Source organism: Vanacampus margaritifer, chromosome 5 (assembly GCF_051991255.1).
Source record: "Vanacampus margaritifer isolate UIUO_Vmar chromosome 5, RoL_Vmar_1.0, whole genome shotgun sequence".
Lineage (NCBI taxonomy): Eukaryota > Metazoa > Chordata > Actinopteri > Syngnathiformes > Syngnathidae > Vanacampus > Vanacampus margaritifer.
In genome coordinates this window covers 22,348,410-22,375,276 of record NC_135436.1, presented here as the reverse complement: position 1 = coordinate 22,375,276, position 26,867 = coordinate 22,348,410, and the positions used below count along the sequence as shown (strand labels likewise).

The window sequence follows — 26,867 nt, the reverse complement described above, 5'->3', positions numbered from 1 at the left end:
ATTTACTCCCATTTAACTAAAAAATTAACAGCAAACTTATGCCACTGGTTCGCAATACAACTGAATTGTACTCCTCATTTGTGTGTTGAGATCCAAATAACTTCCTGAAATAAAGCTGCAAAGGAGGCCATCTCTCACCTTCCTCATCATGTGAGCGGCGGCTTGCCATCCTCGCGTGCCTATGTGCTTGTTGAAGGAGATGTTGAGGTGCGTGGCCGACTCGTAGTACTCGATCATGTCAAACAGAGCCGAGGCACCCTGAGAAGCAGAGAACAAACACAAAAAGGAAATGCCAACAATTAATCAACAGGTAACCAATGTTGAACAATGACCGATGAATCAGATGGTTGAAGTTTTTTATTTATTTTTTTGCTGTATGCTAGGATTGCTGGTGTGGTCAAGGTAACTGTTTTATGCTTGGGGGTGAGAGCAGCCGAGTTTACAGGGTGGACCAAAATACATTGGTTGGGATTGATTGCAGATTTAACGGTGCTTTTACTTGTACTACTGATGCACCTTCAAATAATCACGCATTACTCTTCTTTGGCAGTAGAGTGTGGATGTAGTTATATTCTGCCGAGGTTTGCTGGCATGAAAACAGAAGCAGAAAGTGAAAATGAAGACAGCAAATAATTGCTAGGGACCATTTTATAGTAAATGTGTGTGTCGTAAGTCTTGAATGAAAATGTGAATGGGGTGAGCTTCCCTGGACTGCAAAGTCAGCATGTCGATAAAAAGCGATTGCTGCAGCTTCAGGAGGCCCGAGTAAGTTTATCACTAGAGTTGTCCCAATCTAGTCATGGAAATTGAAATCAGGGCTGATTATGTCATTTTCAGATGATCTTATAAAGGTCACAAAAAGGGAAAAACAAAAAAATAGTCCTGAGGTGCAAAGATATCCCAGCTGGCTTCGGGCAGTAGGCAAGGTACACCCTGAACTGGTTGCCAGCCAATCACAGGGCACACATAGACGAACAACCATTTACACTCACAATCACACCTCTGGACAATTTGTTGCGTTCAATTAACCTGCCGTACATGTCTTTGGAATATTTTTTGTAATATATTAAATACTACAAAAAAATCAATGTGATGTGATTATTTTTAATATTACTGATCAAGTCAGACATTGATGGAGAAATATGCCATGTTATCCCCCACAGTGGCAGAAAAGGAATACAAGCAATACAGCAAAGTAAATCAGACATGCTGCTTTTTAGGGTCAAATTACACATCTCCCAGAGTGTGTGTGTGTGTGTTTACTGGGATAATATTGAGTATACATGTGTGTTTATCTTCCAGCATCTGAAAGTGAGTCACAGCCAATCCAAAAGCGGTCCACCCTGTCTGGTTTTAAAGGATGCTTTCTCAAAATGACCTCACATATCACTTGCGAGACATCAACAGGAAGTGTCTATCAGTTCTCATCACACCATGAGAATCTGATGAACCCCTCCCCTCCAATAAATCCACTTGCTATCCTGCCTTCCCCATTCCTTTCAGCTTCTTATTTCAGTTGCACTCATCCATCTCCGACTCGGAGGTGATGCTATTTGGTGACTCATTCCCTTTATGGGGATTTTGGCCTACGTTGGGTGAAGAGGGGGCATGTGCATCTGCTGCCTCCGCTGAGAGCGGCTGGTTTGTTCGGCTGTCTGCATTTATTTGCAGGATAAAAGTTGTGAGAGCAGCAGAACAAAACGGCAGGCAGTAATTAAAGTGAGCTTCACATGCCAGCGCAACCTCAGTCTGGCTGCGAGCACAACTTGTGTCTGCGACTGGAAATAAACCTCTCACTGTGTACGATACAGAATCTTTGCTGTCTTGTGACAAGATACATCCTTCAGGTCCACACTGTCACGCACGCCTCTTATCTGCCTGCATCCCTGAGGGAGATGTGGTATAATCAGAAATCCCATGACACATACTCAACTCTTAGTCCCACCAGTCTGAGTATTGAAAAGTGAAAATTGGTTTGCTCTTACATCTTCATCCAAGTTGGTCTGCTCCAGGTCTATCACTTTAAACTGAACCCTCTTTAAAACTTCTTCCAGGGACTCGCACGCCTTGTAGTCCAACTTTTCACCTGTGCACAAACAAACAAAGCTAGTGTATTATTCTCTAGCAGGACAAAATAATTTACAGTGGAACCTCCAAAGTTAACATACATTTGAACCAATCGATCGTGGATATTAGTTCTGTTTTGCAGGTGACATATTGGACTTTATCTTCTTTTTTCTTTGTCTTTAAATCCAAGTATTTCTACAAGGAATGGTATGTGTGTGTACGCACTATTATTAGTGCGTATGGAAAAATTAACCCTGTGAAGCTTTTCCTTCAACTTTTTTGGGGAGTTCAATTATTAGATTTATTGGATTACGGGAAGTCCTCAAGTTACGGTGGAGTTACGTCCCTATGCTGGCGATGTAACCCGAATTTCGATTTAAGTCGGATTTCCCCGTTAAGGTCCATATTTACATCAAAATACTTTGTACAGTAATTAAAAAAAAAACGTATTAGTGTGACCCGGAAGAGCTAATTCAAATTTAAACACAGAATTGTGACGCGCCTGATGGCGAGCCGACCTTTGCTGAAGGTAACAGCAACACAACTTTAAATAACTTAAAAATGGCGTGATTATTGTGGGAAATTAACGAAAAAGAAGGTGCTACGGACGAACTGGAGGACTCCCTGTAATTGTTTCAGCCCTAATGTACAGTCAAGGATATATTTTTTAACATTACTTGCAAAAATTTTTGGAATTGAAGTAGTGCCACAGATTGGCTTGTCTTCAACTTTGGCTGTATTGTGAAGGTTGTTCCAACATCACCACATCATAAGCTAAATTTGTGACAATTTGTTTTTGGTGCTTACCTTTTAGATCCAAGCATTCATTTCGCTGGGTCAGGTCTTTAAGTTCCTGCAATAACATAAAAAGAAAAAAAAAAGAAAAATCAAACAGTATAAGTGAGAGACAAAGTTTCTTATGAAATCACATCTTGCACTGCACATTTTGAAACCTCAATACCACAGAGAAAAAAAATCTAAACAAACTTCCTCTTATGTAATCTGAGATGGACATTTGCATGATAAATCTGGTGCTCTCCTGTTTTGTTTGTTTCCTTGTATACATTATATATGCATGTCACTGTGAGTGTGAAAGTTACCGATTTCGCTAGTTAGCAGTCGGTGTGAACTCCATGATAGACGAGGTTGTCAGGCGGCGCATCGCACATCAAACAAAACTGTATTTTTTGCCTCTTGCCCCGGTGATACACTCGCCCACGCAAACACTGGGAGTGCTGCCCTCGAAACTGTGCGCCAGCAAATAGTTGGCTCTCCATCCCATTCAGCATGAACTCCATAACCTCTGCCCCCGTGCCACACTGCTGGTAATTATCTGAGCCTGGGTGGACGTGCTGATGCCCCCGCACCCCTGCATGACTCAACAGGTCTTGATAAGCTCGGATGACATTACGAAAGATACATCATATGGCATATAGAAAAGCTAATAAATATAGAAAGAAAAATACATTAGATTTAGTTTTGATCAATTGCATATTAGAGGGCCACTAGCTAAAAAGAAATGTAAATACAGTGAAATAAGGATGTATAAAAGGCAGCAGTTTGACACTGCAGCGATTCATTTATTATGTGAAATAGTTGTTTCTAAATATGAACAAACTGGAGGTGTACCAGTAGAGAGATTGTGATCAACCCCTGCAGTTCCACTGTCTAGCATACATATGCTGCCCGTATACAAAACCACTTGTTCCTTTGGATTCTTTGTGATAAGGCCCGAAGACTCTGATGGCAGTTGCGGTGGCGAAGGCATTCACCATGCAGCTGCTAAACAGTCATCCTTATAAACGCCCAGTGTCACTAATAACGGACCTGAAATGCAAATAACCTGTAGGGCCCCCTGGCAAGCTGCCGCATGCATGACATAGTCTTAATAAAGAGTGCATTTAGTGGAAAAGAGGCGGGGGTCCGAACGTTGACTGAACTCTTCTTGCAAAAACCCTAAAACGGGCCAACAGTTATGTCTGAACGTCTTGTTTACATGGATTCTTACTCAAGTGATGACTCAGCATAAATACAAAAAAAGCTGTTTGGAGAAATGCCAAGCACCACAAATGACTAATAACAAGATGGGTGAATAACAAAAAAAAAAAGGGGAGAAGGGCAGGAAAGAGAGGCTGGTGATATGGGCCACCATATCGGGCCAGTGGAAATGTACCCAGACCATAAAGTGAAGGCCTTAGCAGTGTGATGTGTTTTTCCTCAAGTAGCTGCGATGTTAACTCTCGGATGACCAGGCATGCTGATTCCTTTGGCAAGTCTCTCGACCTGCCGCTAACCGACTAGAAGGCCTTCTTCAATGGGTGCTCTTGAAATACGAACCTTTTTGTAACCAAGGCAGAAACTGCAAGAAAACTAATTCAAACCCACAGCAACCATATGTGCTAATTCACATACAAAGGCAATCCTCACCACACTGGATTTGAGGAACTGCTCCTACAGAGGGATTATGGGACTCATGACTGCTGGCTAAACCACAAGACAAGGCAGCTAAAGAAAACAAGAGAGATATCTTGTACCTTATCGAATGGAAAAAATGTCCCAACAGAAATCCTTTTCTTAGGGTTCTTTCTTAGAAATGAAAGAAGCAGCAGTTTTGTTCCTGGTTGGAGTTTACAACCCAGGACGACCACAGACACACAAGTAATAGGTTGTTTTGTTTTTCAATTGCCTTCTGAGTCTGAACAAAACAGTGTCAAAGCAAAACATGTCATGGTTTTGGGAGAGGGAGGGACCGGGTCAAGTTTGTCCGGTTATGTGGTTCTTATGGCTGGTCGAGGTATCTGCACATGGACTAGAGCTGTCGGAGCCACACCGGTAAGAAGCAGTAGCAGTTGCGAGCCTCAGGATAGCAGAGTCAGCAGGAACACAGACTGCAGTAAATTGCAGTTGGGTACATCAAATTAGAGAGCAAATGGGATAAAGTAGAAAAAAGAAGTAGGAGTTCAGCCGGCTGGGGGTGTGATTACATTCAATGAGGCATGTGACATAATTCCCAGTCACTATTCATCTGTGTGGTTTAGCTGTGTGTTTTATCTATACACAAGAGGATACGTGTGAGTGTTGGGAATCTATTTTTTTGTACCTCACCTGAATCTGTTTGAGCACTTTGGGAATGGGTTTACAGTTGAGCTTCTGACAGGCCTGTTTGTACGAAGACAGGATGTCGTCCACCGTCACATTCTGAGCTGGAAAAGCACAAAAGAAAACAGCTAACATTTAGTTTACGTTGAACTTTACGGGTAATTCCCATACACCGAGACTCTCTACCATACACACAGAGAATAATATATAACAGGCATCTATTACAGACACAAGTCTACCAAAAGACTTTCATAATGTTCATAATTGGCCTTTAGTCTGAAGACCAAAGATGCACGACTAATTCTAAACACAGTTTAACATAAATCGGGAGAATAGTATAGACACAATTTATTCGTAGATTTAGAGGTTATCTCACCCTAGAGTCAGTTCATTTATATTCATTTTCCATTAGTAAAGAAAATCAATGCCAACGATGACATATTTAGAATAAAAAACTTAGTTATTGTAGTTGCAGTTAAGACAATTGCAAAACTACACTGCATTATACTGAGTTTTCTAACCTTTTGGCTACCTTATGCACAAACAATAGAGTGGAGGGGCAAACTGTTATAAACACCCGATTATAAGCACCTGCAGTTCTACACCATGGCAAAGGGGAACTACTGAAAATAGCTTTAAAAAACAGGGATGTAGCTTTTGAATTAAAAAAAAGAAGTATTTGTTAAAAATTAATGTGTGAATGTGAGGTTCAGAAATTCTTTCTGTCCACTTGGTGTTGCCATCCACACGTTCCGTTTCTGCGACTTTGAGTGTATGGCTTTAAAAAGTGAGGCCTGGCCTGGTGAGTGACGTGGGAGTCAGCAAGTAAGAGTGTAGTTTGCTGGCAGTTAACTGACTAACCCGTTGAGTCGCGTGAACTCATTTCTACAGTGATGCGTGCCACTGAAGTAACATTAGTTTGTATGGAAAAATCATCCCCTGCAAAGCTTTCAGGCAGAGATTTTGCTTAGACTTTTTTGTAATTGAATTAGTCGAATTATTCAATTTCTTGTTGCAGTCCTACTTCTGAGCACCATTATCTTTATAAAACTTTGATATGACTCACTATGAATGCCATCCTACATGTTGCAGATCGAGCAAAAGAAGTGTCTTATTCAGTGTCACAGTGTTTCATAACCTTTTTACGATGACTCAGTCTAAACATGTATAACAGTATTTTGATAAATATAGATGAGAGGAATGTCAGGATGGCTCTGTTGAGGCATGAATATTTGGACAGGAATGGAGAGGTGGGGGGGGGGGGAGAAAAGACACGAGTTTAAATGCACCACTTCAGAAATATAGTCATCATGTTCCAACGCTCATGCTGTCAAATCATTGTGTTCGCTACCCCCTTTTTTTGTGCTGAGTAGTTGAGTTCTGATAGTGGCAAAATCCAAAGGAGACCAAAAAATAGCTTTGGATAAGACTAACAGAGAATTCTAAAACTACAACATTCCAAAAGAATGTTGGCCGTTAAGAGAGTTTCAGGCTGGTAGAGCCTCTTGACTATTGAGAATCACAGACTGGAACCCGTTTCAGAGTTTTCCCATTCAAGTCCTCAAAAAAGAAAGAATTGTGTGTGTATGTGGGAGGTTTGTCATTGCTCCCATCCCACTCGATGCTGCGGCTACTAAATCTAATCAGGTGACTTTGAAACATTCAAACTTTCTACTCTGGTCGAGAGGAAGTGACAGAAAGAACAGAAAGAAAAAAAACCCAAGTTAAAAAAATGAATACACATTCTGCAAACTGGACTAATTGCTAATAGCAAGTTAGGGCAGACATGCTTGCTGTTTATGTGCCAGTTCAACTTTCAGTGACAGTCAGCATTCTAGACCGTTTCGCAAAGGTGGGACTTTGTCTGCATCAACTTATCAGTCTGCTCCATCTCCTTTCCACTATTTCCTGACGGTGCCATCGGTCACGCTACTCATTCTGAAGTTCAACCACTTACAGCTGCAACATGTAACCACAAAAGCATAAGAGGCCTAGAACAAGCACAATTAAAGCTGCAGTCAATGATGAATGGGGCGGCGAACTCGAGAGTACACAGTTCGTGAGAGTTTAATCGAAAACACGCACGAGACAAGACGACATGGAATTAAGAGTTTCATGTTTTATGGCGAGTCATCCATCACTGCTGCCATGCTGACGAATACTCCATTTTTTCCTTAATTCCGTGGAACCCATTTCTCTAGAACAGCGAACCCCTGCTGTATCGTGGAATTATAAGCAATCGTTTCTACTTTATACAGACAAATTTGAATATATAGAGTTGCAAATCTTCAATGTAGTGAAGTGTAGTGCATTGTGCCGCAACATGCAGCACTGAAGTGTGCAGACTCAAAGAGATGCAGTGTAATTAAAAGCAAGAAGAAGACGTAGTGATAATGTTTTGCTATTTTAACAGTCACAGAGCAGAGACACTTTATGGCTGTGAGTATTATTGTATACTCCGTATTGATGAGTCATGCGTGTTGGCATTTGGTGTTTGAATGATTATAATTAGAGCAATATTAGGCTAATTTCCATTTGCACAGTGTCTACAGTGTTTTGCATTATGCAAAATGTGAGCATGAAATGAACAAAATGTTATTTGACATGATTATATCGTTTGGTTTAATAGTTTGGTGTTTAAATATTCAATGGTTCATTATTTTTTGTTTGATGTGCAATTTTTACGTGATGAATACCTCTATTCAATAAATGATTCTATAGCGCCCTCTACAAATTTTAAACAAGAGTATTCCTGACTGGATTTGTGAACTGCGGGGCATAATATCAGCCAAAGACCTAAAAAAAAAAGACTTTTGTAGCCATATGCTAAACCTAACTGGAAGTCTGTCATTTTGAATTCATTTTGGGAATTGCATACAATTTTTGGCCTTTTACAGAGGTCTCATTTTAATGGATACTCAAAAAAACCTTTGCACACACAAGGCCTGGCAAAAACATTAATATTTGGAGTTCTTGTTCTATGTGACAGTAGCCCAACGTGGCCAGGGTTGCGAGTGCCCTTTATAGCTGCTAACAGCTGTAGTTTACTTTTTTTTTGTTGTACATCCTATTATGATTTCATGTTGTGGTAGCTGAATTTAAAGGAAAAAAAGATATAAATTTTTAAGTGCCCAATTTTTTATGTTGAGTAACCCACTCAATCGAGAAATCAATTACAGTAATTTCTGGACAATAAGGCGCACCTGACTATAAGCCTCGCTAGCTAAATTTGCGAAATACTTGAGTTTGTTACACATCTAAGCCGCACTCAACTGTAAGCTGCAGCTGTTTTAATGTTACCACACCGGGTTTCCGCTACTTTCTTTTGCATAATGAGGGCGCAAATTGTGCTCTCGTTCTGTCTCACATACTGTATTTGGGCTCACTTGGTTTGTTTTGCTCTGCCTGACGCTCTTGCGCTTCCTTTATAGTGCGCCCCCTTGTGATCTAATGGATAAGCCGCACTTTTGTATTAGCCGCGGGGTCGAAACAGAGTGAAAAAAGTAGCGGCTTGTAGTCCAGAAATTACTGTAAGTCCAATTCCACACTGCACACAAAGGTTGCACTACACTTGCTCACAGTTTCTGTGTTCAGCTTTGCAAGCTTGAATGGTACAGGGTGTCCCCTTAGCCAACACCAAGTCCTTGGAAAAGAGTTATTGTGCCGAGTTGAGGTGGCGTAAGTGTGTGCAAACACAGGGAAGGTGGAGTTTGCCGGCTGGTGGTCTCTTGCTTACCACACAGCATTTCCACACACACAACTCATTGATTTCAGAAAAGAGTAATGGCTCGAGAGGGAGAGAGAACATGAGTGTTCAAACCTTGTTAAGGGTCGGGTACTGGGACACCTTTAGTTGACACAAGGCAGCAAAAAGATAGTAGTGTTTATTCAGCAAGAAACAGTCAAATACTTGGTAATAGCCAGGCAGGGTTGCAGCCTGGCAAGATCATTAAATTGTGAGCCATGCTCTGCTATTACTGTCTTTTGTTTTTCGTCACCTCTTCCTGTGCTGCTGGTACATGCCGGGAGGGAGTGGTGACTGGGAGGAGGGGGAAACGGCAGCTCCAAACATCTTTGAAAACCATGCTCGGAGGAAGCAGGGAGGTAACGACAAACAAAAAGGTCGTTTCACATCGTGTAAAAGGTGGAGATGCTGATAGCGTCTACCAAGACAAACTACAATCCCAGTTTAAGAGGCTTAAGCGCGGGTCAATGGAGGTCTGAAGATAAATCTGCTGGAAGGGAGGCAGCATCGATTGATTTTTCATACACAGGCTACCTGCAATTCAGCGAGGTGGACCAATTATTTTTTAAGTCTCTAAATTGTATTTAACACTGGCACACTTCTCACCTCGGGCTTTGTTTGGAGCTTGAGGTGTTTAAAGGGGAAAGCAAGCAAAGTCATTTCCTGACAGTCCAAGCAGTGCCTCTGTTGAATGTGAGTTGAGTGCAACTGTCAGTCAGTCAGTCAGACTGGTGTCTTGGGGTGAACATAAAACTGCGGGCAACAAGGGAACTCGGCCCGTCATAAATTATAAATCAATTACTACAGCTGAACAGCTGGTAGTGCTGGTGCAGGCAACATAATGTTGAAATCTCACTAAACCATCAAAGTCAGGTTTACATTATTCTAGGCATTAAATCTGAGTTATTATTCATCTAAATCTCCCTTCTGCACTCCTACACTTCAGTACTGTTTGAATTTTGATAGCATACCTTAAAAGTTGCATTTCTAATCTGTTCGTAGAGCACTTAGACCTTTGCACTTTTAAAAGGTACAATAAAAGCCTTTATATAGCATAACGGGTCACGGTTGCTGTGCCAACCATCTGACCACCACTCAAGGACATTCATGTCCTTAGCATGTGATCATATAGGGCTGCTTGACTCCTGAAAAATCAACGCTATTTTTCATCTTAGAAAAACGTATTTTTGATTATACTACTAAAATATGCCGCTGCACACCAGTGTTAATTTCAATCAAGACAACCTAATGGAAAGTGGCCATGCAATTCATGAAAACAATGTGCCTTCATTTAACAAATTAGTGAGCGTGTGCATCAGTACCAGACTTCCAAATTTTCCACTTTGATTAAGACGGTTCAGTGGATTTAAGATTGTCATTACCAACATAAGATGCATTTGATTAGAGAACAGATTACAGTCAAGCGACTGCAGAAACCCTCTCTTGCTCAGTCATCTACAGATCTGGACTAACACACAAAGCAAGAGGACTACAGGAGAGTGCAGCTTATTGCCTAACCTACAAGCCACTGACCTTGACTAGAGCCAACCAGCCACTAAACAAACACCTGGTTATGCAGTGGGTAATACACAATTAGCAAACAATCCTCTTGAACTATTAGCTCTCTGCAATGGTAAAACTGTGTATCTGAAAAGAGGTAGTCATCACGTATTGATCTTTTTTTTTAAGTCTCTCTGATAGAAGTCAATAACTAGTAAACCATTTTGTCATTCAATGGAAGAGATTGCAAACGGAGCACTTACACATACCGAAACGCAACCAGCTTATGATAATCCACTCAGTCACAGATATAAACTCACTGGCCACAACATTAAGCCACATTTCCACCGAGCGGTACGCTTCAATACAGCTTGCCACAGCCACACTAACAAGGGGTGCACAGAAAAATACTGGTGTGTGTCTCAAACCAACACCAAAAGTTGTTTGCTGCTCATTTATTCCCGGACCTCCTAACCTTATGGAACTTCAAAACTCACGGCATATCTGGCCCAGTCTCTGATTGGCCCCCACAGTCTTCATGAAGTCAAAATAAAATGCAATACTTGTTAGCAGAGCAAGCGAATAACAGGAATGACATGTCTTTAGTATTGCCAACTTAGATGCATTGTTGATGTTTTTTGGTTACTTTTCTGACATTTCTAGCAAATATATAAACAAATAAACAAAAAAGAATAGCGCCAATGCTAACTGTGGTCCTCATTTGAGCAAATCGTATTTCCTGCACACTAGAGAAGAGAGGAACGTGCCCTGGTAATGATTTGGGAGTCTTGTTACTACCATCTAAATTATTGATTTCATTAAAGCTTGTTTTGTCTATCAAAACTGAGTAATAGCTATGAATTTCTGGCAAGGTGCCCGGTGTGTCATTTGTGTTACTGTTTGGATGATGCTGTTGTATATAGCTGTAAACAAACACTTTTTTTTTTAATGTGTGAAGACCTACCTGACATTTTTGTGTGCACGGGGAAACCTGAGCCGTTGGCAAACACTGTTGTTAGGCCAATCAGCCTTAAAAGGTCACTGAACATTTAACACAAGTGTTGACCTTAAAATGTAGAAACAGCATCACAAGAAACGGACATCTTTCCAACACTAATCAGACAGGGGCCGATAACTTTACTTGGCAAAAGCAACCATTTATGATGCAACTTTCAACATATTTTAAGTGAAAATTGCCTTGAAGCAACGACTGACAAAAGCTCCCGCTCAACATGCCCATGCCAGTTTTCAAAATAGATGCCCCACTCCCTGTCTGCAGCACCTCTCCCGGGACACCAGAGCAACGTCATTCACACTTGACAGCTGGATCCACAAAGGTGGGGCGGTAGGAGAAGGACTGTGGCTCTAATGCTGGGAGCTCTCAAACGCCTGGACGAAAAACTCTGATGAAACAGAGTTGCAGAAATGAAATAAGGGCACATTCCAAAAAGAGAGACTGATATTACCAAGAACTGTATCAATACAAAAGAGATTATTTCCACATGTGTGGCTTAATAACCACCACTTGCACTTAAGAATTCTTTCGATTGTGTGGAATTGTTTGCTGATTAATTGTGTCTGAAATCCACTAAATGGAGAGCTCATTGCATTTTCAGCCGAAACAACATTTTGTGTGGAAACAGGAGATAATATAGAGAAACACAATTTCATAAAAACACGTTAAAAGAAAACCTTTATTTATTAATTTTACCCATTTTTAATCAAAGAAGTTAAGCCAAATGCTTAGCGCTACTATAGTCGAAATAACGAACCAACAAATATTATTAGACTTCCATTCCACAACAAGTACCACTCTGAGCGCTGCAAAATCCACAAAACATCTCACATTATCAGTCCTCAAAATACAAAACCACGTCTCACACACGACTGATGAGTGGGACCAGATGGCACGATGAAGGGTACAAGGGTTCTATTTTTAAATGAAGGGGGTATTTAATGTGCAATACGTGCACGAGTGCCGTGTTAAAATAATATTTGTCGGCGCACAGTTTAGAGCAGGTCCACGAGCAGGAGAGCAAGGAATTCCTGTTTGACAAGCGAACAGAAAGGTCGACACAGGCATGAGTACCTGGTATGAGAAATCACTGCTCGACACATTTGGAAAAAAATAATATTTTATTTACCTGTCTTTTTTGTGCGCGTTCTCTCACACAATCCTTATGGGAATTTTTCCCAGGCGAAAGGTGTTAAAGGATGACTCTCAGTTACTTCCTTTTGATCACACAAACTAGGCCAATGGAACACTCAACGTTTATCTTTGTACAATGAAAGCACATTGTTTAATGGTGGCTGGTTACGAGGAAAAAGAAGAAGAAGTGTGATTCTAGTGCTTGCTGTAGAACGAGCTGAGCCAACCTGTAGCACAGCAACAGTGTGTCACTAGGTCACCGACCATGACAAATAACATGTCTCCGGTCATAGAGCCACCAATAACCAGGTGCTAAGTAGCCTAGGTTTGAAGACACAACGTGGACCTGAACGTTGGCCAAAGCGTTGCATTGTATTATGTTTACGTCAACACTATTAATAGTACATTTCTTACTTAAGTATATGAGTAATCTGACTAAGAAAGGGTATCCGACTTAATGACTTAAGAAGTCCCATGTGGTTCAGGAATACTTGTGGTGACTGATAGCTCTGATGAACAAATGACAACACGCGCCTGCAATGCGATACTAAGATGATTCACTGACATTCATTTGCCAGTCGTAGAGCTAGAAGTGAGGTCCTGCAGTTTGTTCCAAAGTACAGTCGTATCTTGCAGGCCTTAAAATGTCAGATTTTCTGGTCAACATATGAAATAATAAAATAGTAATAAAACGTATTTATTCATCAAGACCTGATGTTACCAGTGTCCAATTACGGTACAGTCATGATACTAGTCCATTATTATCATTAGTGATATGACGGCACTCTGTTTTCGGTATACTCTTCACAAGACAATAAGTGCTTGTGGGCCATGTTTTTTTTTGAACTTACAATTCACTTGGCATTGATGCCGTGTGTGCGCAGAGCTCAACATGAACAGCGGCTGGATGGCCTTGGGCTACTGCACTGCAATGACGGGCCAATACCCTCCTTCAGACGCTGGCTCAACCGGGCCAGTACAACTTTCTAAGTCACGCTGCTCTCTCTTTATACACACAACCTGAACTGAAAATGAACCAAACTGTGGGACAAAAATGTTACCTGCGCCGTCCCACATCGAGTAACTATGTGGATGACTTAGCACAAGTGTTGCTTCTGTTAAGCGACTTTTAGATCTGTCTTTGTAGATTTTCGATCACTCAAGTCATGGCATTCCGCAAAGGTTGAATCGAGGCAACTGAGCTTCTATTGTTGAAGACGTTTGACATTTAATCCAAAAAGCTTCTTCAGTCTCATGAGGCATACAGTACAGAAGGAGACTCCACACCTACAAGAAGCCTTTTGGATGAACGGCAAACGTCTTTAACAAACAAGACAAGCCCAGCTGCCTCGGTTCAACCTTTGTGGATATTTAGAGCCGTTTTGGTTGTAGGTTATTATTTCTTGTTTTGTTTTGGTTATGAATGCCATTCAGGCTTTGCACAAATTGGTGGAGACTCGAAATCCATATTTTTTTCAAAAATATATACTATTGGTCAGTTCACACATGTATTTTATTTATTTATTTACAATTTTTTTTTATACCAGTTTTAAGTGTTGAAAATGGCGTTCTCTTTGATGATGCAATGCTAATGGTTTAACAAATATGCAGTTAATGTGGGTCTCCTGAAAAGTGACTATTTTGGAGGTACGAGGTTTCGCCTTAACGTCAGCTGTTGGATTACTGCATTATTCTTGTTTTTTTTGTTTTTGCTCTCCCCCCCAGAAAAGTACAATGAGTGACTTATTTACAAGTCAGTCATTAATGTCAGTGCAAATAGCAAATTGGGATTTAGGGTATGAGTCTGAGCTCTAAATACCATCGACTTGGTAAGACTCTCAGGTGGAAGACTGCATTGAATAGCTTGTTTAAACAAAGGACTTGGATTGAGATCGTCTGTGACTGGTATCGTGCAACTGAGTTAATCTATTCGTTCTGTTTGACAATCAGAGTTTAGATGTTTACATTTGTAGTATTTTAGCTGCCGACTGACTAGCTTCCATAAATGTATGCCATTGTGAGAGTGTTTTTTATTTCTAATGTAGTTTTATGAGAGGCTCATTTTTCTAAAGCAGTTGACACCTTACTTAAAACAATGCCTGCACAGTTTGAATTCAGAAACAAATTATTTGAAATAGAATTGATTCCAACAGGAAATTTTGTTCTTAAAAGTCACCCAGCGGACCAAATAGTGGCCAACCATCGAGATAACGCTGTGCAGGAATGTGTGACTGCGATGGCATTTCAGTCCATTCCTTTGAGGTTGTGGAAGATGATATTCCACCAACTGAGCTACTATTTTGCAGCCAACTCTAGCCTCACATGTTGAAGGGCCCTGCAAATACAAGAGCCCCCACAGCAAAATGGAAACGCGATCCTAGCAGGCTGACTATTGTTCCCCCTGAGTCCAGGTTCCAGCAGTAAGACATGATACCTCCCCATTCATTCATTTACCACAACAATCTAGAGTTGCACTTCTAGTGTTGCCTGGTGAACATTTACTGTAGCTATTTAGTCAGCTCTGTTCTGAACAGTGACTCATTTTGTGAACAAGGAAACAAAGCTACAGGCATTTTGATTTCAGGCCCAATTCACAGTTTTTTTAAGAAGATAAAGTAAAATGCTACAACCTGGTGCCAGACTAATAGACAAACACATGGATGGATACTAAATAGGACCTAGTCTAGCCACCATAGTACATTAGAAACATTATATGTTCTGGACACAAAATCAGTCATGTTGTATTGGGAAAAGGTTCATGGGAATGCAAAATTCAGTGGCACAGAGAAGAATTATAGTTACAGCCATTAAAACAGGAAATGTAACTTACTGTGACAAAAGAAAGGGACTGCAATATCTGACCAAAGTGATGCATGAATAGAATGTAGCATGTATGTAAAACAACAGAGATGCTTATCCTATGCCATCTATATTGTCTGTCATGTCTCCTCAAATGCGAGTAATTTTATTTTTTAGTATACAGTGCTTTACCGTACATTGAGTAGTTAAGGTGTTACCTAGTGAGAGAATTGCACGTTTAGTGTTTACACATTTAACCAAACACTGCATAACTTTGCCTGAACAAAATTAACTAGCCTAATGCTAAAACACGATGAATAATACCGCAGGGTTTTTCCTGTGTACAAAATTCAGAGGCGGCCTGAGCCACTGATATCACAGCTGGAGGGCTGTGTTAATTGAGCTAGGCAGCAACGCATTTTAACTGCAGTTGCAGTGTTGCCCCATTATGGAGGCGCTATACCAACAGCAGTGCACCGGATAGACCTGAAGTAAAAAACAAAGAAGAAACAGCTTTTTTTTTTTTCTTTTCTTCTTCTTTTTTTTTTTCTTTGAAATTCAAGTCTGGGGGAAAAAAGGCCATCCTGATCCCATATTGCAGTGCATTTTGTTACGATACTAGAAATCTTGGCTAAATTTAATTATCAGCGATGCATAGTGAGTCAGAACAAGAAACCAACTTGTACTGGCAAAATCATATTATGATGATGGTTAAAAATAAATAAATAACGCGATCCAAAACGACTCTGGTCTTAACATTCTGTTTGACGGAGCTGTTAAAACTGTTAAAGCTGTGATAAACACACCTCCAGCAGCCAAGCAGCACAGGCAAGGATGTGCCAAGTCCGGCATCAACTTCCTAGAACAGTGTCAATACAACATACATAGTACACAGGACAAGAACACATCAGACAACATTGGGATCCGCTACAACATACTAACCATGCTTATCTTTTTACTATCTTATCTTTCAGCTTTTCTCCATCAAATCAATCAATGATGTTAATTTCACCCAGACTCACTTGTATTGGCTGTCAGAGTGTCGGGATGACTTATCTAATCCTTAGTAAATACAGAGAGGTTCTGTACTAGATTCGTCTTTTTAGGCACATAGGTGTACTTTGCAACTTTGGAAGAAAAGACTAACTGTTTTGTCGCACATTTATTTATATTTCAATTAAAGACTTAAACTGGTGTTTGTAAAAGGGGTGAGGACTTGGCAAGGCGGTGCATTTGTGTTTCCATAGCTTATTCCATAGCGAGGACACACTGTGGCATACAGTAAACACAGAGGCACATATGATAAATGATCATTGAGTAAACAAAATGCATCAGGGGACTATCGTATAAATGGTATGGTTTGAATTGCAAAACATTTGGCCAGCATGGCAGCTATGGGTATTTATTTCTAGTTATGATACCCCTGGATTATTATATGGCAGGAATCACGTTTTGGTTTATATAGGATTTTCGATACTCAATCATTAAAATGACACCTTTACGATCCTCCACCTTTACAATCTCGTAGCATTAAAACGTTTTCTTGTAACATTAAGACTTTTAATCGCCAGTCTCACATTTCTGTAACTTTATTCTAACCAACGTGACATATTTTTCTCAAATCCGTAAAACGTTATCGTCGCAACAGCAGAACTTTTTTCTGGTAATATATATATATATATATTTTTTTTTTTGCTGTAACATTTTTAAATTATTTTTTGTAATATTAACTCTTTGACTGCCAGACGTTTTCAGAAAAGGGATGCCGTGGGTGCCAGCCGATTTTAAGCATTTTGACTGATCTTTCAAGGTCCATAGAAAATTATGTGTTTGGACTATGGAAACACATTACCAAATGAAAGATTAGACTCTCATCTTTCATCAGAAAAAAAAAGTTTGTTTCTACCTTATTCCGTTTTTCAGTAATCCACAATAGAAAATGGTTAGTTTCACCTCTGTTTTGAAACAAACGTCTTTTAACGTCTTTGGCACACCTCCATAGGATTTTACTAAACGTTATTTAACGTTTTTGGCAGTCAAAGAGTTAACACTTTTCCCCCCTCTGGACATTAGCTTTTTTTCTCATAATGGTTTAAATAGACCATATTTTTGTAACATTATGACTTTAGTCTTACAACACTGCAATTTTTACCTCAAAAAAGTCTAGACCTAATTTTGTTAATACTTTTCTCCCTCAGTTTTTATTTTATTTTATTTTTTAAAAAGGTTTTCCGTTGGAGCATTAAAAAAAAAAAATGATGTAAGAGTTGGAAGAAATTCTCATTAAGTATCAGCTTTTTGTTGTGGTCACATTCTGACATTCTTGTATGATTGCAAATTTTTTGTTGTTGCATAACACCTTTTTTTCTTAGTTTGACTTCCTTTTTCTAACAATTATTCGTGTAAAATCCTTTATATCATGGCATTAGGCTTATTATTCTTCTGGACATTAATATATATTTTTTGTAATATTGAACACATTTTAGCGCCACAACATTGCAACTTTTTCAGGTAGCAAAGTGGTGTACTTTTTTTCCTTTTATCTATTTTTCCTTTTCAGTGTGGCCATGATACTCCTTTGTATATAGAGTACAAATGGGCCATAGTGGAGTATGTTTAAATCAATTTTATGTGTGACCGATGAACACTGTTGTGGGACAAAATTGTGCAGGCAGACTGAACAGGTTCAATAGATGATAACCATCAGCTTCACACATAATGTGTAAAAAGACACACATGCACACACTGAGGGTATTACCATGTCTCCAGGGATCCTTTGGTTCCACTGCTCCAGAAACAATGTCGTCATCTAAAGGAAACGTCACCCTCTTGCCACTCAGTTTGTGTTTATCATCCCCTTCCTCCACTGTGGGATACAGCACAGCGTGGTCCGTGCCAGACGGCTCGTCTGTTTGGGGTGCGTCCGACTGGCTTTCTGCCTCGCTGCCAGCCGGGACAACTTGACTCGAGGGTTCTGAAATACCATCTGACAGCAACGTAACAGTTGGTGTCTCGGCCTCCAGCACACCGCTCTCGTCCAGGCTCAGATCCACACCCATGTCCATCTCCCCGACATCATAATCCTCTGCCGGGTCATTAAACTTTACAGGTTCTGCGTCCTTAGCGTCCTTCATTTTATCCACAGCACCATTGTCCTTGTGGTCCCCATCGTTAGGAAAGGAGTCAGTAAGGTTCAGCGACCTACTGTGGCCACTGCTTTGTCTATTCCCATTAACCTCATCGATTTCCAGTGTGTCCTTCATCTGGCGGTTGTCCCCCTCGACCACCTGAAGGTTGTCAGTGAGCTGAGGCATGATATCGGCAGTTACCACAGTTTGCCTATCGACGTCGGCGTCTGCTATTAGCTCAGAGATGTGGACCCCGTCAGTGCCAAAGGTAGTGTTATGATGACCATCGTCCATGCTAGCTTTGGTCTTGACATTGCACAGATCGAGACGCTGCTCATCGATATTCATGTTTTCATGTCCAGTTAAACTCAAAAGCCTTTCACGCTTATCACACAGCCTGGATAGACAAATTAACAGGAATGGGTTTAACAGGCTGCAAAATTCTTAAGTGGACACTTGGATTATTGCTTTTTGAATTAGAGGGCTAGTGTAAGAGGTAATCAATAATACAACAGAAGATGCCTGTGTGACATGTGCAATTGCAATAGCAGTTAAGAGGCAACTTTCTACCACCAAATGGGAAAGGTTGGACGTTGACAGCAGTAAGAGGACCACCAACCAGCCAGGCTGCTAGTCAGTCAGTCAGGGCGCCTCCATTACATTAGCAAAGCGATCTTTTTCCTTTTTTAACAGTAACGAGCTTATTCATTTGGAACTAGGCGAGTTGAACTGTTAGCTAGCGTGCTATAGTTGATGACCCGCAATGACACCTAGGCCCGCGTATCCTCGCATACCTGCCGCGTCACGTAGCACCTCGAAGTCCATTATTTAGGAAGTATGGAAAGTAATCCTTGTGGTTGTCTCAATTCGGGTGTCGCGCCGGAACACTCGGCTCACATCCCAGTTCCTCGAACAGCACTGGCGGCTAGAAAAGAAACAAGCGTCACACCGACACACACCGAGTCCTCCTCAACATGTCTTCGCGGGGCTAACGTCCGGCCCGACGAGACACCTGCTCTCGGTCCTGACTATCATTCGCTTTTTCGAGGAAGGTATGTGTCCAGTAAGCGGGCAACGCGGCGGAACGTACAGTGAGCTGGACGTGTTTTTGTCTAACGCCACCATTCGCAGGCAGGCACCAGGCTAGCTCGTGAAAGCCCAACAACCGTTTGTTGTTCACACGTCTGACGTCAGCGCGTCGCACCACCCGGGCTACGTTCAACAATCGCACTGTTGCGAAGTGTTGCAAAATACAACACGATTGCCACAGGAACATGCAGGATTGGATGTAAAAGTAAAATAAAAATGAAAAAAAAATACAGACTCTGAAACGTGTAAATAAATACGGACGCGTATTACATTCACATAAAAAATAATAATCCGAAAACCAGAAAAAATAGGGGGAGGGGGTTTGAAAAAAGACATTACTCCCCGTAAAACAGAAAAAAAAAGAAGGGGAAAAACGCCAATCATTACGTGAAGTGTGTTTTTAAACTGTCAAGTACAATACAGCCCAAAAATCCATACGGTGCCTTTAGTCATACTTTTCCATTTTCATCAAATGAAATGCATGACTTGCGGAAGAAATGCTAATTGTTTCTGCTGCAGTTCTCTTGATTGACATTTGAGTGAGAACCAAGTGTCATCAATTTACACGTGGCTGTTGCTGTGGAATAAAAGTGAATCTTGTTGAAGCCCGCAACTCCAAGCTTCTTATTTTTATACCTGACATGGTGTCATTTTATACCCAGTGAAAGCTTGCTACAATTACTTTTTACAGTTACTGAAAAAAGGCAACTACGCCAAACGTTTGGGCAATGGCGCACCAGTCTACCTCGCCAGCGTGTTGGAGTACCTCTGCATCGACATCCTGGACAATGGACATGGCTGGCAATGTCTGCCATACCAACAAGAAACAACGCATTTCCTCACCCCATATTCTGCTGGCGGTCAAAAATGATGAGGAGCTTGGCAGGCTGCTGGCCAATGTCACTATTGAGGATTCATGAGGCGCTCGATCCCAAAAAGAACAAGCGAGGACACTGCTAAAGATGTTCAGTCGCAAGACTTTTAATTGAGATTTGTATAGTTTATAATAAAATGTTTTTTAACCCTATAAAGCCAACTATATATTAAATTCAAGACATTTTGAACCCTCTTTCATGAGTATATTTTCCCCCCATTAAAACCCTGATTTATATGATCTGATACAGTACATGCATTGCACGGATAATCCAATACAGGGCAGTATCACCCAGCCATTGGCTTTTCCAGCGGCCTTGGGTATATGCCACAGAGGAGGCGGGACTACCGACTTCCTGGTTTTCACACATCAGTTTTATTTTCGTTTCTTGTTTGCGACGTGTGGGCCGCGTCCCAGGTCTTCCGCCTTTGTGCCCCTCGGTTGTGTGTTCCTGTTATCGGGTGCGAGTGTGTAGTGTGTCTGTCTCTGACGCATTCCAGAGAGCTGATGGGCGGGAGCGCGGGGTTTGGCGGGGGGTAGCTGGGGTCAGGGGTGGGGGTGCGACAGTGGCCGGAAACAACGCTGATGTGTGAAAATCGGATGTCCGCGGCATCTACCCCATAGAGAAAGGAGAGACACCTATAATAACAGTAGAATTTTTTTTTTTTGCAGATTTTGGGAAATTCTAATATGCTTGATATGTCTATTATAATTTTGACAGATATAAATATACAAATTTAAAGCATTGTGACCGGATGTATCAAATACAAATCAAAAGTCACGTGGAAGTTAATTTTCAAAAAAATATAAATTTTGTCCGTTCAAAAGACCAATAAATATTCTAACAAAGAATCAGAATTTTCTCTCATATAGTTCATGGTTCAGGCTTTATAGGGTTAATTAACACTTTTAGTGTTGAGTTTCTCAACTTGTGTAAGACATAGCATTGCTCTATTCAACTTTGTCGCTATACTGTACACCATGAAGGCTACAAACTGTCAATGAAGGGGGTGTTCACAAGCTGAAGTGTGCTGTTGAACTGCATAACTGCAGTCAAAAGGCTTTAAAAAAAATCTAAGTTGAAGCTGAGGTCTGTACTACCACCTGCTGGTTGACTTTGTTTTCATTTTTTCCCCTCTCCTCATAAATTAAAATTATTCGATATGTATTGTGACAAAAGGGTGTGATAGGATTAAAGCTTAGGTTGATATTTAAAGAGGAACAATTCAATTCAGTGGTATAGTTCAAATTTGTACGGTTCAGGGTATGATGCAATGGCGTTTGTCATTTTACATATATGAACTTGTAAATACTGGAATTCCCATCAGAAATGTCTCTCCAAAGAGACAATACAATGCATATATTTTAATGTGGAATGATTTGGTTCAATGCATTCACATCTTTTAAATCATAACCAAAAAACTGTAGCACCTACATACAGCCAGGTATATTGAATTTAATGTGTAGGCTATTGTAGATTTGGCATGAATTACATGAAATACTCAGCATCTAATTAAATGAGCGTTTGAGTATGGAGGAAACCCAAGTCAACCAGCAGGTGGTAGCACAGACCTCAGCTTCAGCTTGGTTTTATTTTACAAGCCTTTAGTGTGTACACAGAGCAAGTGCTTGTTGTATTTCATTCATTAAATCACCACGGAATAAACATGTCTAAAAATGATGGCAAAGTAAATAGTTATGTCTATCTAAATGCTGCATACATTACAAATAACACCACATAGAAATAAATGCAATTTACAGTAAATGAATATCTTGATTTTACTCAAATATATTTTAATTAGTTCATCCACCATCCATCCTGCCAAAATTATTTCTGAAATGTTTTGCACACAGGACAGGACAGACTAAAATATTTGTTATTTACATTTACTGTTATTTTAGTTTTCCCAGCTGTAAGAAAAAGAAAAAGAAAAAAAGATGCCAATCAGTTAAATGTTAAATATTGAAAGATAGCAGGAGCGTTAAAAGCAGCCATGTGACATCTTCTGAGTCTCATCCTTGCTTCCTGGCATCCAATCTGTCCAAGGACGCCCTCCTGGGGAAGGTCCCCGCTTAATTTGTCTTCTGGCTACTCTGTGATTGGCCCTTTGCCATCTTTTTAAATTAATACGCGCAGTCCAAATGTCTTTCTGTGTTCTCCGTGTCTCATTGTCGCGCTCGATGGGCGGAGGGCAAACGGAGGGCTACCTTCAAAATTGGCAGCGGGAGACACACATTGTTGCTTTATAGGAGGAGGAAGCCATATGCTCAACAGTCTTATTCTATTTAATTAGGACTAGGATGTTCTTCATAGTGTTTTTAATAATGATCCCAGTATGAGTACTCAACTCTTGAGTAGTCACCAATACCGACACCAAGTGCCGATGCTACACTCTAAAAACAGTTAGGTCAAAAGTAACCCAATTATGGTTTAAAAAAAAAAAAGGACCGATCCACTTTATGGGTCAATTTGACCCAACTTTGAGTCAAGAAATGGGTCTTTTAGTGTAAAATAACTCATAAATATTGGTCAGATCCTTTACTGGGTCAAATTGACCCAAGTAGACGATCGATCCATTTTTGACCCAACTATTTTTTTTAGAGTGAACAAGTACTTTTGGTACATAAAATTTCTTGCACCCCCAAAACAATGATAGAATTTTAAAGGACAACCTATATATCCCAATATAGCATTTTTCCTTAAAATTGCATGAAATTAATGGCAATTTTCAATTTGTCTAATTTCTAGTTCCTGAAAATGGGCAGTATTGGTACCTTACAATAAGGCCAGGTATTAGCTCGATACTGATACCCGCTATTCCTCTTAAAAAACAAATTACAAAGATGTTTTTTGGAGTGGGAGGCTGAAACAGACTTTTGGTATTTCCATTCACTTCATTCTGAAGGTTGCCATCGATGAGATGAGGCAGGTGTTTTGCTTGCTACCCCAGAGACTTCAAAGAGGACATTAAAAGAAAAGAGGAAAAAATGAAGGAAGACCCTCTGTGTTTATTAGCAACAGTAGCTACAAACACTGGGAGTTCTTGCTGCTGACCAGTCTTATGATAGTTTTGGTATTTTTCATTTTAGTCAGTTTTTATTTCGTTTTAAGTTTTGTTTTTTAAATTTAGTTAGTTTTAATTATTTTTTATGTTAGTTTTTATTAGTTTTAGTTATTTAAAAAAAAATTGCTTAGTTTTGGTTTAATTTTAGTTAGCTTCAGTATCAGTATTTCATTTAAAAAAAAAAAACGGTATTACTTGTGTGCAGTATTTAATAAACACCATGGTAAAATGAAAAAAGTAACACATTTCTTACCTAGCGTTGCATTTCAACTGAGTTAATGAAAAAGCAGGAGAGCCGAGCCATGGGTGCCAAAAGTCAAGCACGCAAAATTGTCGCCTAGGAATGACGTCATCTGAAGGTGCTTTTCTATTGGCTGTTGTTAGATGACGTCGCTTCTGAGTGACACACTTTCAAACGTCCTTATTTCGGTTAATATAACATTAAAATCAACCCCCAAAGCGCATGTATTAAAATAATTACCAAAGACTAAAATGAAGGACATTTTTGCTGTAATTATAAATTGGTTTTAATTAATTTTGTAAATGTAAAATGTAGTTTCAGTTAGTTTTTGTTTTTATTTTCTTTCGTTAACGAAAATGTTTTGGGGATTTTAGTTATAATTATTTCACAACTAAAATAACCTTGCTGCCGACTGACAAGGTCAGATGACGAGAAGAGCGGACGAAAACTGTCGAGCAACTCAAGACTGAAGGCAAAAGCAGATGCCAAAGTCTCAAGAAAAATGACTTATATAAGCCAAAAGACATTTAGTCTCTGTCTGCATGTCTCACAAGGCGGACACTTAAGACTTCTTTCGCCTTCTCTCCCAGGAGTAATAAATCTGAAAGTGGCGGCTTTTACGAGGATTGTGTTGCTACTTGTAGTCTTTTCTCGGCTTTATGGACATGTAACGTGATGTGGCAAACTGGACTGATGAGAGTTTGTGAAGCAAATGGATGCTAAACAACAAAGGCAAAGTTCAAATAATGACTTTACAAGCTACAAACCAATAGACAAATTAATGCATTTGTGAAAATGTAAATGTAAAAAGTTGTCCTCCAAATATTATTAAGTATTTGATGAAAAAAAATACTGGTAGTCAAATACTGAGCAACTGGTGAGTTACGTGATTAACCTTTATATACTATAAAAACTATTGAAAAGAGTCTGTGAAATGATGAATCCATGGTTGCCGAACTTTGAAGATAGAAGCTCTAAAGCTCTAGGGAACTGTGTCGCTTTCTTCAAATAAGCTTTCTATTTCAGAAAAACCCATTGACGACACTTAATACATTCCTGGGAACTGTTTTCTTCCCAGCTAAGGTAAAGTCATAAAAAATATCTCTCTTTCCGGAAGTAGTACTTCCCGTTCTTACTATTTCTGGAAATTCTGGTAAGTCAAGAATAGAAGAAATGTTTGACAGATTTTTCCACTCCAAACCTCCTTCCTGGTCACTCTCCCTGCAAACTTTTATCCTCCTCGCTGGTACCGCGCCAGATGTGATGGCTACCATATGGCGGTACCCCCTTTTCAACACCAGCGTGGACCTTGGGAGGCATAAAAGGCAGGGACTGGATTTGGCACCAGGCATCAGCGTGCAGGGTTTAACCAGAAGAAGGACATCATCACATCATTAGAAGGATGAAGGACAAAGAGATTTTCCATCATTCCGCTTTCCATCCCACCTGTACATTAATACCGCCCCTCCCTGCCTCCAAACCATCTGTTTTTCTCTTTCCTCTTCACTCTCTTTTTTATTTTTAAGCCATTATAGTGGAACCTCAAATGTGGAGCCCAATTCTCTTCATTGACCTCTAATTTCAAAATGTTTCCCTGAGGAAATAATGCAAAGTGAATTAATACTATATCAAGTTTTGGCTATTTTATGAAGCATGAAGAAAAGCTTACTAGTGTAAAAAAAAAGAAGAAAAAAAAGACCAAGGGTGTTTTTTTTAATTTTTTTTATCTGCACCAGGTGCACCTGAAAAGTTGCTGGCAGAAATAAATGCCGGTCTAAGTTGTGGCGCATGCAGTGTAACGTGATTTTGCTGGATTTGATTGACAGATTCTTCGTTCCACTGGTATTGGTAAGGTCGATGTCATCATCACTGCCAGCCCACTAAAAAAGGATCTTTGACGTCTATAGCCGTCAATGGCAGCGAATGAGTTAAATGTGACAAAAAAGCGCATTAAGCCCTTTGAATCCTTGTAGAAATAAAATCACAAAATGCATTATTATGATCATCATCTCACTTCATTGCCACAGGTGTTTTTCATGACAAGGTGCTCTAAAACCGCCACGCCAGCGAGCAATCCCAAAATCTCTCTGTGACGTGCATGCACACGGGCTGACAATAAGGCGCTCTAAAGTAGACCTGTTAGTCTGAAGGGAATATGCATTTTTGTATTATAGGCAGGCATATTAGCTAGCTAGCTAAGACATTGCAATTGTGCTGGATCAATGCTGTGTGAACGAATACACTCGAGTTCTTATTTCATGGGGGAGGGGGGACTCATGAAGACCCCAAGAAAGATTCGGGCCCCGATTTTAGCCACACCTCAAATATCAGGAAGACTAAAATGGATAAACAGTTTAACGATATACGGTAACTCTATGATTCAGTGCATCTCAGTCTGTGTGTTTTCAGCGATTATTTCAAACCTGAAAAAAAAAATGGCGAATGAATGAATAAAGTAAAAATTTGACATCAAACCATAAAACGCCTTCTGTCCACTCACATACATCTTTATATGAATTCCCACACGTGTGTGATGTGTTTGAGGGAGTTTCCCGTTCCCAGCCCTCCTGCTTCCTTGAGAACAGCCATGTGGAGGAAGTGGCAGTCCTGGCATGGGTCTCTTCCCAACTGAACTCCACCCGCAGAGGTGGGTCTCCTTTAAAAAAACAAAACAGCTGGATTGTGGACTATGTTTCATAAATTGTTGTTTTCCAGACCCGCTCCCCTCGTAACACGACAAGCCGAGCCACCCTGCTCGCTAATAAACACCATATATTGCTCGATTTCACAGCTGGACTTTTCTCCAAACGTCTCTATTTTTTTTTGACAGGAGGAATTCCTGAGCCGTCACTCAGGATGTTATGACATGATTTCCTCGAGTTGGATCCGTGTGTTCCGTATGACACATAAAAAATATATTCCTTCGCGCCAAAGAATACTTCATTTAAAGTTACATTTATGGGATAAAAAGGGGTCAAGAACTTTGCACACGAGAGTAGGAACAGAACATTACACCATTAAAAGGGCAAACTAGAGATGTGATAGTGGGTGTAATAGTTTAGAGAACATATATTTGCATTCAAATTGACATTGCCGTGGAGTGGAATGCAA

The 26,867-nt window shown here is 40.2% G+C and overlaps 1 protein-coding gene across 2 annotated transcripts in view; it reads right to left on the bottom strand.

Annotated features, from left to right (window-relative positions):
- The window catches only part of ppp1r37 (protein phosphatase 1, regulatory subunit 37), a 28,299-nt gene extending 8,626 nt beyond the window's left edge, over positions 1-19,673 (bottom strand). Inside the window, exons 1-6 of one of the 2 annotated variants that reach the window (XM_077566154.1) lie at positions 19,282-19,673; positions 18,118-18,884; positions 5,173-5,270; positions 2,875-2,920; positions 1,986-2,086; positions 139-258 (exon numbers count right to left, since the gene is read on the bottom strand). In XM_077566154.1, coding sequence (XP_077422280.1) covers positions 139-258; positions 1,986-2,086; positions 2,875-2,920; positions 5,173-5,270; positions 18,118-18,835 — 1,083 coding nt within the window. In that variant the 5' untranslated portion in view covers positions 18,836-18,884; positions 19,282-19,673. Of the gene's footprint in view, positions 1-138; positions 259-1,985; positions 2,087-2,874; positions 2,921-5,172; positions 5,271-18,117 lie in introns of both variants that reach the window. The other variant, XM_077566153.1, reaches the window with a different exon arrangement.
- Between the last annotated feature and the right edge of the window lie 7,194 nt (positions 19,674-26,867).